The sequence below is a fragment of the Aythya marila genome (genome assembly GCF_965140915.1).
Source record: "Aythya marila genome assembly, chromosome: 2".
NCBI classification, from domain to species: Eukaryota; Metazoa; Chordata; class Aves; order Anseriformes; family Anatidae; genus Aythya; species Aythya marila.
The window spans coordinates 39,550,010-39,564,676 of NC_139043.1; the positions used below are offsets into that span (position 1 = coordinate 39,550,010).

At 33.9% G+C, this 14,667-nt stretch overlaps 1 protein-coding gene across 3 annotated transcripts in view; it reads right to left on the minus strand.

Moving 5' to 3' along the window:
• The window catches only part of ZNF385D (zinc finger protein 385D), a 430,542-nt gene that overhangs the window by 61,046 nt on the left and 354,829 nt on the right, over window positions 1-14,667 (minus strand). For all 3 annotated transcript variants that reach the window (XM_082754569.1, XM_082754568.1, XM_082754570.1), the window contains one exon: window positions 4,537-4,699. In XM_082754569.1, coding sequence (XP_082610695.1) covers window positions 4,537-4,699 — 163 coding nt within the window. The remainder of the gene's footprint in view (window positions 1-4,536; window positions 4,700-14,667) is intronic.

Below are 14,667 nucleotides of genomic sequence, written 5' to 3' on the forward strand. Positions count from 1 at the left end.
GGTCAAACACTAACAGGTTGCCCAGCAAGGTTGTGAAGATACCCAAAACCTGACTGAACAAGGTAATGATCAGCCTACTCTAGCTGACAGCTCCGAGCTGGAAGGTGAAATAGCTGACATCCAAATGTCCCTTTTAAGGTCTCTTCACTGCAGAGAATTCAAAAATTTTGTCATTCTGTGGCATTAGTACCTTCCAAACTCCAACATATCTTCTTTTTCATGACATCTTCCTTCCTTCCACCTTGACTTGCTACAACATTTCTGATTTCTTTCTCTTCCCTGTCTTCCTCTTTTTTTTTTATCCAAGGCCTTGGCAAACGGGCTTCTCTATCAGTCACCAACCTACTCCACCTTTAACTATTTCAGAGTTAATCCAGCTGGACTGAAATGTTTTTTTCAAAGGTGAGTTGAATCTGCTGACCATCAATAACCTACCATTTCTTAGATAAAAGAAAAAAGTGTTTTGTGAAGGCATGGCTCACTTAAAATTTTCCCACAAAGAACAATTTTCAAATGGGTCAGTAAAAGAAAACTTTCTCCTATGTTATTACCACACTTATATTCAATATATGGATTAAAAAAAAAAAAAAAAAAAAGAAAAAAAAAAAAAAGAGACAAAGACTGCTATAATGACAGCTTCCAATAATGTTTTTTTCCTTTTTGGAAAGTTCTACTTATTCTTCTCCATTGATAAGAAATGATGGCTGAATTCTCTGCTGAATTAAAAAAATAAAAATAAAGGCCCAAATCTTCAGAATTTAATCCATAATAATGTGAATAATGTGCTTACAGAGAGTCCTTCCTAACTTCAAATAGTTTCTGAAATGATCAATACTCAGACGTATACAATGATACAGAGATACTGTTTTACATGGATATAAACTTGAACACTCACTCTAGATCCAAAAAATCCATGTTCAGGAAAGTGACTTTACTGGACAGGACATATAATTATGATGACAGAATATATATAATTAATATATATATATAATTAATATAATATATATAATTAATAATGACAGAAAACAGTCTAAATATATTCTGAATGGTTTTCCTAAAGTATCAATCCTTACAGCCAATGTGAAGGTGTGAAACATTTTATGAGGAAAACATATATTGACAGAAAACAGGAGGAAATTTTAAAGCTATCACAGACCTTTAATGACTCTGTAGCAGGGAATATATATAAACGTATCATAATATATGCTGAAAATATTCATTTTTGTTATCACCCCTTGAATTGGCTTGTATATTATCACAAAGTGAGCTTGTCTTTGGAATGGTCATACTTTCAGTTTTTCTGTGCTAAGTAACTATAGGTATCACATATAAAATGATAAGTAGAGATGAAAGGAGGATATTAAATAATAGAATGGATAAAGTTCCCACATGCTTAGAATATCATCATCCATTGTGACTGGCAGTATAACTCTTCATGATATTTTATTCCCCCCAAATTCCTCAAGTTCTAGCCTTCTAAATAGTACTTAAAATAGTAAAAAACAAAAACAAACAAATAAACAAAAAAACCTGACATTTACAGAATAAGCAAAATGATCCCATGTTTTTTCCTTAGTACTTATCTTTCACTATAAGGAAATATTTATGAAATTTATTAAGGAGTCTGCTTGGTGGATTGCACAGTCTCCATTATTTATTGCAATAACACATGTTGGCACCATGTCTAACGAAATACAAGTTTGTATACTGTGTAGTCTTTTTTCATAATCTTCAATGCATAGCACTGCCGATTTCCTGATGGTGTTTCATTGCTGGAGTTGCTAAGTGTGCAAAGAACCAGTGAACTGAAATCCTGACCAATGTGCTGTGACTGATGTGTAATTCACCGTTTAACCACTGCTGTGCATGATGGATTGGAGGTGATATGAACATGACCCTATCCTTAGTGTATTTAGGATCAAGTATTAATCTTCAGCACTGAGCATTTTATTTATTTATTTATTTTTTACTTAGGAAAAGTTTTGGTTACAAAACTTTTGGTTACAAAATCACAAGTACAGGTAACAGAACTTATTTCTAGTTATGAATTATGAATTCATAAAATATCTTCATTATTGTAACTATCATCTCAGAACTGCACATTACTATCAGAATATTTGACTTTTAGAGTGATCATTTATAAATAGCAAATGCAGTGCAGCATGTTCTGATGTTTTATTCTGGCTTTCAGAAAACATTTTGCTCTTGAAATTTCTATCAAGTAAATATAAAATTTATGAGCTTTTTTTTTTTTTTTTAACTTACAAGGCAGACAATTTCATCCTTTTTATCTACTCAAAATGTTTTTGTTTTTGTTTTCTGATAGTGTGCTTACATACTTGATTCTACAAAGGATAACTTACACCAAGGATATGCCATTCTACTGCCAGTCATATCAATGCAGACCTGTAATAACCATATTTGCCTTTTGATAGAACATGCTGCCTTTCTTTGAATAACAGTAGTTGAATAGGGCTTTTGCCACAAGTTGAACAGTGCTCAGTGTTTTGTGAAACAGTCGGATTTTAGGCTGTTTGTCAACTAATATTAAATTTTTTCTTGTAGAACACTATGGAGGTACTGACCTTCATTTCCAATGTAGGCTACACACATTTACAAAATTAATCTAGGAAGTCACAAGCTTTGTAAAGCTGAGAAAACTCCAGCACAGACCATTGCTCTTGTGGTTAACTAGTTTTGTGATGTTATTTATGCTGATATTAATATTGATTTGTACTACTGACCTTGAATACAAGACAGTTCATATGTCTTGTCAAGGGTCTAATTCAAAGCCTGATGGAGTCAGACTTGTTTTAAGGCACTTTGGATAATCCTCCAAATTTGCACTGAATAAGAAAGAAAGTAACTAAAAACAAAAACAACAATAAAAACAGATTTGAGTCATAAAAAAAAAAGCTTCAAATTCTCTCACTTTTTTCTTCTTTTCCTCTAAACACTAGATCATATTTTGTAAACAATAATTCACTTTCCCTCTTACTTTTCTGACTATGGTAACAGATAGCGGCAGAAGAAACTTGTAAAGATATTTGTATGCTTAGAAATATATATTAAAAAAAAATAATAATAACTTTTGACATTTCCCGTCTTTGTTCCATTCTTCCATACTTCATTTCTTTCCTAATAGAAACATCATCTCTCTTACTGTTCTGGTCACAGTAAAGAGGATGAACTTTTACAGGTATTTGTATGTTTAGAAACACATATATTTAAATAACTTTTACATTCCCCCCTTTGTCCCTATGCTTCATATCTTTCATCGTAGAAACAAAAATACTTGGAATATTTTCCATATTTATTTATTTATTTGAAACAAACACAACAATATTGCAATAACAATTTTTTTTAAGCAATGCTATTATTGTTAGGATATAAATCCCCATTAAAATATATGCTGTATATAACAAAGGTCTATACCAAATAAAGAGAGACAGATACTTGGGAAGGTATCTGCCTATAACAAATACAGCAAAAATGTAATCTAAAGAAAATATTGCACATCTGCAAGGTACTTTTTTTTTTGTTTGTTTTTACTATAGTTGGCTAGTACACACCTATTTACAGTGCTAAACTTACTGAATCAGGAGAAGTGGTTCCAAGTGAACAGCTTTCAGCATCAGTAGTCTCTGCTTTTTCACAGCTTTGGCTTTTTTGCTGTTGCAGTGTTTGACTTGTTTGGTAAAGGGGGGGGGGGGGGGCTGGTTATGAGTAAATATGCAAACTGTAAACCTTCATACAGAGAAAAACAAAAGCAGTCATACCTTGTGTGATACTAGACTACATTTCAATGAATTTACAACCTTCCTTTGAAATTTCCAGTAGAGTAACAAAATATTTAAAATGTGAGCTTAATCAAATCCTGTTGACTTCACCAAATACTTTCAAATACTTTTCAAAGGAAATTTATTTATTTATTTATTTATTTTGCAAAGGAATACCCATCCAATAATTTAAAGGATATGATTTCAGTCTGAAGACTCATTTAAACAAAATAATTATCATCAACATCACTTACCTGATCATGTGGCATAAAGATTATACAGCTAGTTTCCAGCTCAAAACCATGCAATAGCCATTAAAAAAAAAAATGCAATGTTTGAAATTTATGGAAACTAGGTTTATACTAACTACTTTTCAAGAGGCTTCTGAACACAGTGTAATTTGCTGCATTATTTGTGGTTAGAATAAACCATCCATAAGCAATAATACATAGAGTGGTGCTGTGCATAGACTATGAGGTTTAGACCAGTTGATATGTAATAGTTCAGTTGCTATAAAAATTAATCAAATCATAAGTATTGCATTCTATCCTAAAGAATAACAAGCCTCTTTTCATAGAGAGAAATTGGACTGTCATACTCTCACCAGCAAACTGAAAGGACTAAAAGAAATCAGTATCACACAGAAAGATGGATCAAGCATGAATCAATGTAGCAAGCACATAACCAAACAGACATGGAATTAAACAACGAAAAAACAACAACAACAAAAAAAGACCAACAAAGATTGTCGCTTAACCTGTTTTGTCAGAGCTGGTATTGATGGTATTGGTAGTGATGGAAGTGAAGGTAGTCTTTGCGCTGTCCTTGGTAGTAACAGATTTCTGCTTATTTTTCATGGCTTCCAGTGCTTTGAGCTTCTTGGCATGTTTAGTGCCTTTGTAGTGGGCCGCAGCCTGGCTCTACAAAGGAGAACAAAATGAACCATGCAATCAGGCTCATTTCTAAACTGGTATTCTCTGTATTAGTACAAATACAGACTACCTTTCAATAATGGGTACCACTAACATTATCCAAGTACTGACCAAACAGAAAACTATATTTAGAATGATGCTTGGAAAACAATGGAAAAAAATACTAAAACATCTGCAATCCAATGAATACAGTATATTACTGTATAACAATTTTACTTACAGACCAAAATAAGATTGTTTTAGTATACTATGCTTAAAACATGTATCTTTATCAGCTTTTCTATCAAGATTTTTTTTTTTTTTTTTTTTTTGCATTAAAAAATTAATAATTCTCAGGCAATGGGGAAGAAAACACTATCCTCCCAGTAGCTTTTGACTTTTCCAATTCCTCTTAGAATCTAGAGATTTTGCTAAAGGCTCCTTCAAAGAACAGTTTCCATTTAACAGTGGTATCAGGAACTTCTCTAATGAAAAGCAAAGACCAAACTACCCAAAGCCAAACAAACAAACAAAAAAACACAGCGAAATATAAACCACACTCTTCAAAGTCCATCACCAAAGATTTAACTGCAATTATCTGGCTTTCTTAATAAATAAATACATATGTTCCAGTGTTTGAAATTCAAAGCCAGGAACATCCTTTTTAAGCAGAAACCTCACAAATATGTCTTGGCTACATGATATTAAGCTAAAATAGATTTGTACATGCATTGCTATTGAGATTTATGTATTACACTGAAAAGGATTATGCTGAAAGAACTCTTATTGTAAGAGTTAATAGCAACATTTCTTCATTTAATTTATGTTGTATGTATATTTTAAGAATAGTATTTAAGTATAGGATTAAACCTTACTAAAAAAGACATTGGAATTAATATGAATAATCAGAGGTTGTTTTTTTTTACCTCTAATATTTAAATTCTTAGAAAAATACTCCTCCAATTAATAAAATAATAATTTGATAAAATCTGTATATTTTTTATTGCTGAAATTCAAACTTAATTGAAAGCAACTCATTTCCTAGTTGAAGGACATTATTGAGACCCTAGGAAAATAATTAAAATTTAACTACCACAGAAATTAATAAAATAAAAGCAACTATGCTGGGTCAGCCCAAGGATACATTAAAGTCAGTATTTTATTTCTGACATGAAACAACTGCAGATGCTTAGAGAGAACATATAAGGTAAACACTTTGTATTGTGGAATCACAAGAAGAAATAAACATGTATGTCAATTAGGAGCTACAAACTCAAAGAGTCAGAGGGATAAAATGACACAGTCATCAATTCACTAAGCCATTTGTACAGGTGCAAGATGCCTGCATTATCTGGTACCTGTTAGTCATTATACCTTTACTTAATGCTGCCCTGTGCTGAATTCTAGGATGTGAGGAAGTTCTAGTGAATATCACAATAAGAGTTTTGATTAATTAATCTCGAGATTTATGGTTTTCAGTATTCATGAAAAGTCATGTTTCCTTCCAGATGCCTGAGATTTGAGAAGCTCAAGGTGAGAAGAAGTGAGAGACCTTATCTAAACTAATAAACACACATAAATGTATGTGTATGTACACATAGAAATACATACACACACATGCTCTTGTATATCGAGATGCATCATTCAGTTTGGTTGAAAAGCCAGTTTCTTCGTATCTAAAATAATGTAAACATTATAGTAGGTACCCTTATTGAAAGAACACTGGACAGTGAAGTTATTAATTAGAAACAACTTGGACAGAAACAGCACAATCATGCACCTTTTACAATTCCCAACACGTAACATCAAGACATACTGTAAGCCAGATACAAACAGTCAAGAGATGTTAATTACTGTAAAACTGAAAGACCAGTGTCAGGTTATGACGATGCATTAAAAATGACATTATAAAGTACATCTTTATGATACTATCCTGTCAACTGTTTTTACAGTTTCTAGTCAAAATGAATTACCAGTCAGCTTCAGTTTCTGAGTGCACTTGTTTTCCCTAACTAATAGTGTCATCCTTCAAATATCAGAAAAGTAGTCAGAACATGATCCTTAATACTAGATGATGAATACCAATTTTAGTTTGATATGCAGCTCAAGTTTCTTCACAGACTTACTGGTAGAACACAACCAGGTTTATGCCTCCTGCATCCACTCTTCGCTCCAAATTCTCACAGCTACAGCTCCACAAAACTCAACCTAAGCAGAGTTTTGGATGCACAAGGAATATAAAATAAGGCCCTATGTAGAAAGCGGTGACCTTTTCAGTATTCTGAAATACATTAATGAAAACATTCCAAAGTAGAAAAATGTTGCTTAAACTTACAGGTACAGTGGCTGTTACGAAAAGTTCTCCATTGCTCACTTCCCACTGATCACTGACAGTTTACCTAACCTCTAGAGATTTTTACTTGCAAGAGTGGGGTGGGAGAAATGGAAAAATATCCATAAATATCTTTTCAACATGGCAACATAAAATATGGTACTATCATTCCTTGCAGCCATAAGAGAACTAAAATAATCCTCACTACTTAAATGACATTTACTTGTAGCTTATAAAATTCATTACTTAAAATAGTATTTGCTGTCAGCCTAAATAATAATAAATAAAAAATGATCATAAATTACAATTTTCCCTATTTTATCTTAATATTTTAATATTTTATCTTAATATTATCTTATGTGTATATATGTCTTAACAACTTGTGCAACAAGTTGTGCTCAGACAAGTTATAAGCAGAGGATACATAAAACCAAGAATCTACTGAATTTAGTGGGAATCAAGGGAAGATTTCCCTTTACGTTTCTTATAAAGGAGTAGTGAATTTTATAATTGTTCATCTCGGTGAAAGCCAACCTCCTTTGAGAAACAGCTGTTTAGTCTAAAAAAACAGATGTTCTCTCAAGCAACAGAGATTCAGGACAATCCTAAAATGAAAACTCTCATATTATTAGAGAACGCTTGGTAATCACAAACATCTCTCCTAAAAGTCATCTAATATTATTTTCTTTTTCTTTTTATGATTAAAACATCATCAGAATAATACCTTAAGACAGACCTTACTTTCTTCTTTCATCACAGTTTCCAACACAGTGTTTTTTTTTCTCACATCACCTTCAGCAAGTTTGTAGATGACACCAAGCTGGGTGGTGCAGTTGATACCAAAGGAAGAGATACCATTCAAAAGGACCTGGACAGGCTGGAGAAGTGGGCCCACGTAAACCGAATAAGGCTCAACAAGTCCAAGTAGAAGGTGCTGTACCAGGGTCAGGGCAATCCCAGATAGGAGTACAGAATGGGAGAACTCATTGAGAGCAGCCATGTGGAGAGAGACTTGGGGGTTATGGTGGAAGAAAGTCTTGACATAAGCCAGCAGCATGCAGTTGCAGCCCAGAAGGCAAACTGTTTCCTGGGCTGCATTAAAAGAGGCGTGATCAGCAGAGCAGGGGAGGTGATTGTGACCCTCTACTTTGCCCTCATGAGACCCCACCTGCAGTACTGCATTCAGGTTTGGGGCCCCGAGCACAAGGAAGGTTAGAGCAAGCTCAGAGGAGGACCACAAAGATGATCCGAGGGCTGGAGCACCTCTCCTATGAAGAAAGGCTGAGAGAGCCAGGTATGTTCAGCCTGGATAAGAGAAGGCTCCGGGGAGACCTCATTGTGGCTTCTCAGTGCTTAAAGGGGTTTTATAAAAAGGATTGAGAGGGACTCTTTATTTGGGTGAATAATGATAGGACAAGGGGGAATAGTCTAAAATTAAAAGTGAATATAGTTAGATTAGACATTAGGAAGAAATTCTTCACTGTAAAGTTAGTGAGGCACTGGAACAGCTTGCCCAGAGAAGCTGTGGATGCCCTACCCCTGTAGGTGTTCAAGGCCAGGCTGGATGGGGCCTTGGCCATCTGGATCTAGTGGGTGGCATCCCTGCCTATGGCAGGGGTGTCAAAACTATATGACCTTTGAGGTCTCTTCTAACCCAATCCATTCTATAATTCTGTGATCCTCTGATTCCATGTTTGATACACAGAATTATCCCTAGCACTGTGAATACAAGTGTCAGTTGACATGTTACCCAGTCTTAGTCTCATGATGGAACATGAAAAATATGCCAAATATTGCTGCTTTAACATTACAGTGCACTTTAAGGAACTATATCCATTCTTCAAAGAGATGTCAAACAAGAAAGTAAAAGGTATATTATATTACTTTGTATCTGAATTTGAAAACCCATGGATCCTTAACTAAGTTTTGAGAGCTCTGATCCTGAAAATTACATGTGGATAAAATTTATTCTATATGAGTTACATAAAAACCAAAGAAATGGCAAGATGTCTAAATGGCAATTCACTTTTCAAGGTTATTTTTAAAGTCCTGCCTGTTTCAGCAATACATATCAGTTCAAGAATCTCTTTTGCAAAACAAATAATTTCCTCTGGTTCTGCATATCTATGATGAATAATTATTGACCTTTCTAATTCACAGATTTTCTAAACTTGCCAAATTGTTAGAATATAAAAACATATTTGTCTGTGTAAAAAATAAAGTATATATACATATATATATTTATTATAAATACACATGTACATACCATAAAATAATAACAATTCTATATGCAGTTTGTATAGTTACACCTGAGAGCAGTTAGAAATAACAGCCATAGTGTCAAAACTCAGCTGTATTTTCTTTGCTTAAGTGCAATATTGTACCACAATTACCATAAGGACATCACATTACCAAGAAAATTGCAATGTGTAAAATATGATGAGAAAGATATGGAATATTTCAAACAATCCAGACAGTATTCTTGTACAATTACAGTCATCATATCTATACAGCAGTCTTCAAAATACATTTGTCAGTCTGACTAATATACTCCAGTGAATCATGTCTTCTCACTTATGTTCTTTAGGCATTGGTTCAACAAAAACATTGTGCTTAATTTTGTGCACTGAAACACAAAAAGGTCTCCTATTCTCAGAGAATTTTCAGCTTAGCAGCACCACATCTTCTATCCTTTCTATATCCTTCCTGGTTCATCTCATATTACCAGTCTACTTACAGATTGATTTCCTGCCTCTTTCATTCCTTCTAGGCAATACCTTTCTAATAAAAGCCAACTCAAAGAAAAGAAATTTTTAAAAAGTATAGTCAGTACATTCCAGTGATTCTTCCTCACAAAAATTCAATCAAATTATCATGCATTATATCTTTCTCATTTCACAATATATTTTGAAAGCTGTCCAATGGGAAGAGTGCTGTGCTCCATTTTGTCATCCAACCAATCACTGCAAGGCTGCAGTCTGCCTGTACCCTCAGAAAGTCCCAAACAAGGGTTGAGAGAGATGAAAACCCCTTTTTGTCTGTCTGAGATTTCAGTAGCTCACATCATGTCTTTGTTTTTACCAGTTGCTGGATGCTATTATCACTTCTGTTGTCACTCCCAGTAAAATAGTAACAACTTTGGCTAATATATCAGTAATTGACATGAGGATCTCCCAGAGTAAAAAGTATATAAAATAGCTTTACAAACAAAAAATGAGTTTTCTGGTTCAAGCTAATATTGTCACTAAACTGGCCACTCTAGGTTAGGCAGTAACACAGAGCTGCATACGGCAAAAGGGCTTCTGTTCTTTGATGTAATGAGAAATTGTTTATGAGATGCCTGTGCTACATGTTATCTTAATCACTGAGTACAGATTATCTTCCTGAAGTTGGGCTGTCAACAAGTACTTCAAACGTAATTTTACAGGTGCTCTAAGAACACAAGAAATTGATCAAAATCAAATTATTATTATTATTATTAATTTTTTTTTTTTTGAAAAGGCATCATACTGACAAAGTTTTTTTCTAGTGACTCCAAAATTGCCAGGTTGACTGCCAGTCTTGCCAGTCAGTGATGACATCATTGAGCTCAGACAAAACTGCAGTAAGCAGCTGAGACATTTGTCTACCAAGTATGTGCTACATTCATAACCAGAGCTGATCTCTATGGAAGAATAAGTTAACTGTAGAAGTTTACAGGAAGTCTAGCAGCCTTGAGGCTCCCAACAGTTGGTACTGCCTATGACAGGGCTTTTACTGTGAGTCATACATGATAAAATAAGAAGAGTGTTGTACAGTCTTTTGCACTGAGATTTATTTGCTCTAGTACATAAGTCTTTATTTGAGGGTATTTTAAAATTTGCAAAATAATATGTCTTGCAACACATACTATTTTGTTTGCCCAGTGAGTACAGGCAGGAAACTCAGGATTACTTTAACAGCCTATATTCACTTTCTAAAACATGGAGGAACTCCATGGACTTCAGAGCTTAACAAAGTCACAGTACAAGAAACAAACTAACTAAGACCCTGTGCAAGCCTTTGAAGAATAAGAGATTAAGTGAAGACGTAAATGTAATTTTTAAAGGTGATGTCAACACAATGACAAGTTTTATATTGAACAAGAAGAGCACCCTGATTTCTGCCTGATATATACAAACTCAATCTGCAGTCAATTATATTGTAGATAAATGTTGCCTGTCGTCATTTCTTCCTTCTGCTAGGCTTACCTTTATCTTCTGAATTGTGTCATTTCAATTTTTTTTGCACTCTATCATAAACATCAGTCTGTAATACAGAGCCAGAAAGCTAATTATGTTACAGGCTCAAATGTAACCATGGTATGAAACGCCAAGGATGTGTGTGTAATGTGACATCTTTCAGATATTTTCTGAGATAAGGCCTTTACCCCATCAAAAGTGGTAGTTTTATTACTGATCAGTTTCCCCCCCTTCCCTAGAGCTTAGCATACAAAAACAGAGCAAGCACCAAAAAGGACATTTATGTAGAAAATAAAACAATTCTCCATTACCATGGCAGAATAACATAACTGATAATTCCCAGACATTTAATTTTCTCTTTCAATGGAAAGAAATAATTTCTGTTCCCTTTTCTCCTTCTTAGAACATTAATTCAACACACTCCTGAGGGTACTTTGAGACTCGAGGATGACAGAAAGGATGGGAGATTTCTAAGCTCACTATTTCCTTCATATTAACAAAGCTGCTTCATCCCATCCCCTGTGCTTGGGCTCCTTCCAGATCCATTTATATAATGGTGAGAGACTGCTCCTGGCAAGAGTCTGCATCACATTGTGAGAGACTGGCATTGACCCCATTCTTATGGAAAAATCATCCATTCTATAGTAAAATCAGAAATTGTCATTCTGGAGAGGAAAATCTATTTTATCTTGGTCAGATAAAGAAGGTAAAAATCCCCCATGTAATATCTGTTGTCCTGTAGCACTCTAGTAGACCATGCACCTACTTTTACTGTAGGCTGCTACTGAGTGTGACATTACCTTAAACTATCTAGGCAAGGTACAAAAATCTGCCTAGGTATAGAACACTTCACACTTCATTCCCAGCAGACACAGAAGACATCATAATATATATGCTGAAGGGAATACAGCTCAAGTAATAAATCTCTTCCCACATGTGGCATTTTCTTTTAAGGAAACTGGTCCTTATTCATGCAGCACAACAAAAGTTCACTGCATGCCAAAGTTTAATAAACTGATTGTTTATTTTATCATCTATTTTAACCTTGTTATTGCTAAGGAAGATGAAGTTTAAACTCAGTAACAGAGTTTTCGAGTTCTGTTCTATGGAAGATTTTACATAATGACTTTCATAATAGTTTCTTTTGGGGGAACAATTTTGATGGAGAGATGAAACATTCTTTAGAAAACAGGTATTAGTGAAACATTAATCAATGAAATTAACCTTAACATTTAATCTGATCTTTGTTGTATTAATTGGCAGACTTTCAAGCACCATTTACTTTCCACATGAAAAATCTTGTTGTAGTTAGAATTTCAAGAGAATATTGAGCTTGTTTGATCTTTTGTTGAGATTAACCAGGTGGTTAATCACAGATTAATTTTAGAATAAAATAGAGGAAGGTTAATCTGTATCTATGTATACACCACTTTGTGTGGCTCATGATAAAATAAATGATGTATTTATTCAGCTTAGTAAATATAATATGTATGTTTCTAGATTTGAATCTGGAACTGAAATAGATCTTGAAAATAGATCTGGAACTGAAAAGATCTTGAGCAAATGTTTTGTTGTTGTTGCTGTTTTTTACAAATGTACCCCAGCTTCTCTTCTGTATCAGTAGACACCCGTCCATATTTTACTCACTGTGTTAATTAATACTTTTTGAATGATATGTCAATAATGGAAATCCTAAAAGTGGAAGCTGATGTAGAATTTATCTAGCAACAAAGAAACAACAACAAAAAAATAAGCTCACCATTATACAATATTCCTGTGATTTACTCAATAATGAGTTAAGTAATGTAAATGTAATTCAGTATTCAGTTTATACACAGTTTGCCTAAAAACAAAAGATGTTGAATTTAAAATAACTGCTTTACAGTAATTTTCTGAATAGTATTGAAAAGTTCAAACTTTTCTGGTGTTGTCTGAAAAGGGATAACAATGGTGGGTATGTAGCCAACACCCTTCTGAGTTTCAGTTTGTTACAGTTGACAACAACTAAAGCGATTCAAGGATATACAGATACACTTACCTTCCCAGAGCCTCAGTTTATTTAGGAATTGTACATTTACTGGAAATAAAACATGATTTCCCCCTGCATTTAGCTGGTTGACTGTTAACTAAATAAAGTTGAGTGGTATGTTTAGCATAGCTCCTTTGAGTGTTTTCACCTGGTTTCTGTTAACAAGCAAAATACTTTTGTCTGTTTACATTCAGAATAGCAATCTCATTAAATTCTGAGTTTCAGATTTTTATTTATTTATTTATTTTGACTGAATTAAACCATCAAAGAATAGTGGTAAGCAAGACAAAAATATCACAAGCAGTTTTAAAGAGGACACAAAAAAAATTTTTAATGTATCTTTAAATTCCTATTTAGTACCTTTTGAATTTTGTATTTGAAATGACAGACAGGGTAATTGAGCTTGTATGTACAAAACCACAAAAGAGTATATGGAGATATTTGCATTGTATTCTTATGTACTGTCTTCATATTGTTACTGGAATTACTGTTTTTAATGTTGTATTACATAGAAGCTTTTCAAATTTCAAGTTTGTTTTCAGAAAAATGCCGATTCAACTTTCTGATTCTTTTACTCAAATATAGTTTGAATTTCCACTTCAATGGTTATTTCAATATCAATTTACCCCGCATCCTTTAGATCAGCTCTTACCCATAAGAAGAAACTCGAAACCCGCAGACTAGAACTGTAAGTGCTCAAATTTCCTAATTTCAGCACTGTTTTGCATGCACTTGCCTGTAGTAAAGTGGTCTCCAGGTCAAATCTCCATCCTTCTTTTAGAAGGTCATAATTGCATATAAAACATATGAATTGTCCATTATCTTCACAGATAAAATCTTCACAGAAAAGTCTTCACAGCTACAGGAAGACTGATAATTTAAGGCTAGAACTAAGACTGCATAGTTCACAGATTCTTTTCTTCTCCTCATATTCCAAGGAGAATCCAAGCTTTTCAAGTACAAGAACCTCCAAGGAGAGGCAATATGTTTTCATGGAGTAAAAGGACTCTTAACTCAACAGTTCCTGGCTCATTTGAACCAACTTTGTAACTCCAAGAGTGACCTGTGCCAGTGGTTTGCTGAAAAAAATCCTACTGTAGGCTTCTGCACAGGAGAAGAAATGAATATTTCTTTGAGAAGAAATATATGTTACATTAAAAAACAAAAACAACCAAAAAAAATAGAGAGAGAGAAAGCAAAGTAGAATGAATAAATGTAATTTCCCACTATAGAAAGAAAGACAGAAGGAGAGAGGGAAGGAGGGAGAGAGGGGGAGAGAGGGAGAGAGACGGAGAAAGAGAAAGAGAAAATAGTAAATTAAGTCTTATACAAGCAATTCATATTAATAGAAATTCTGTTCTGCATAAGAAGCCAGAAGCCAGAGATTCAAGGCAGT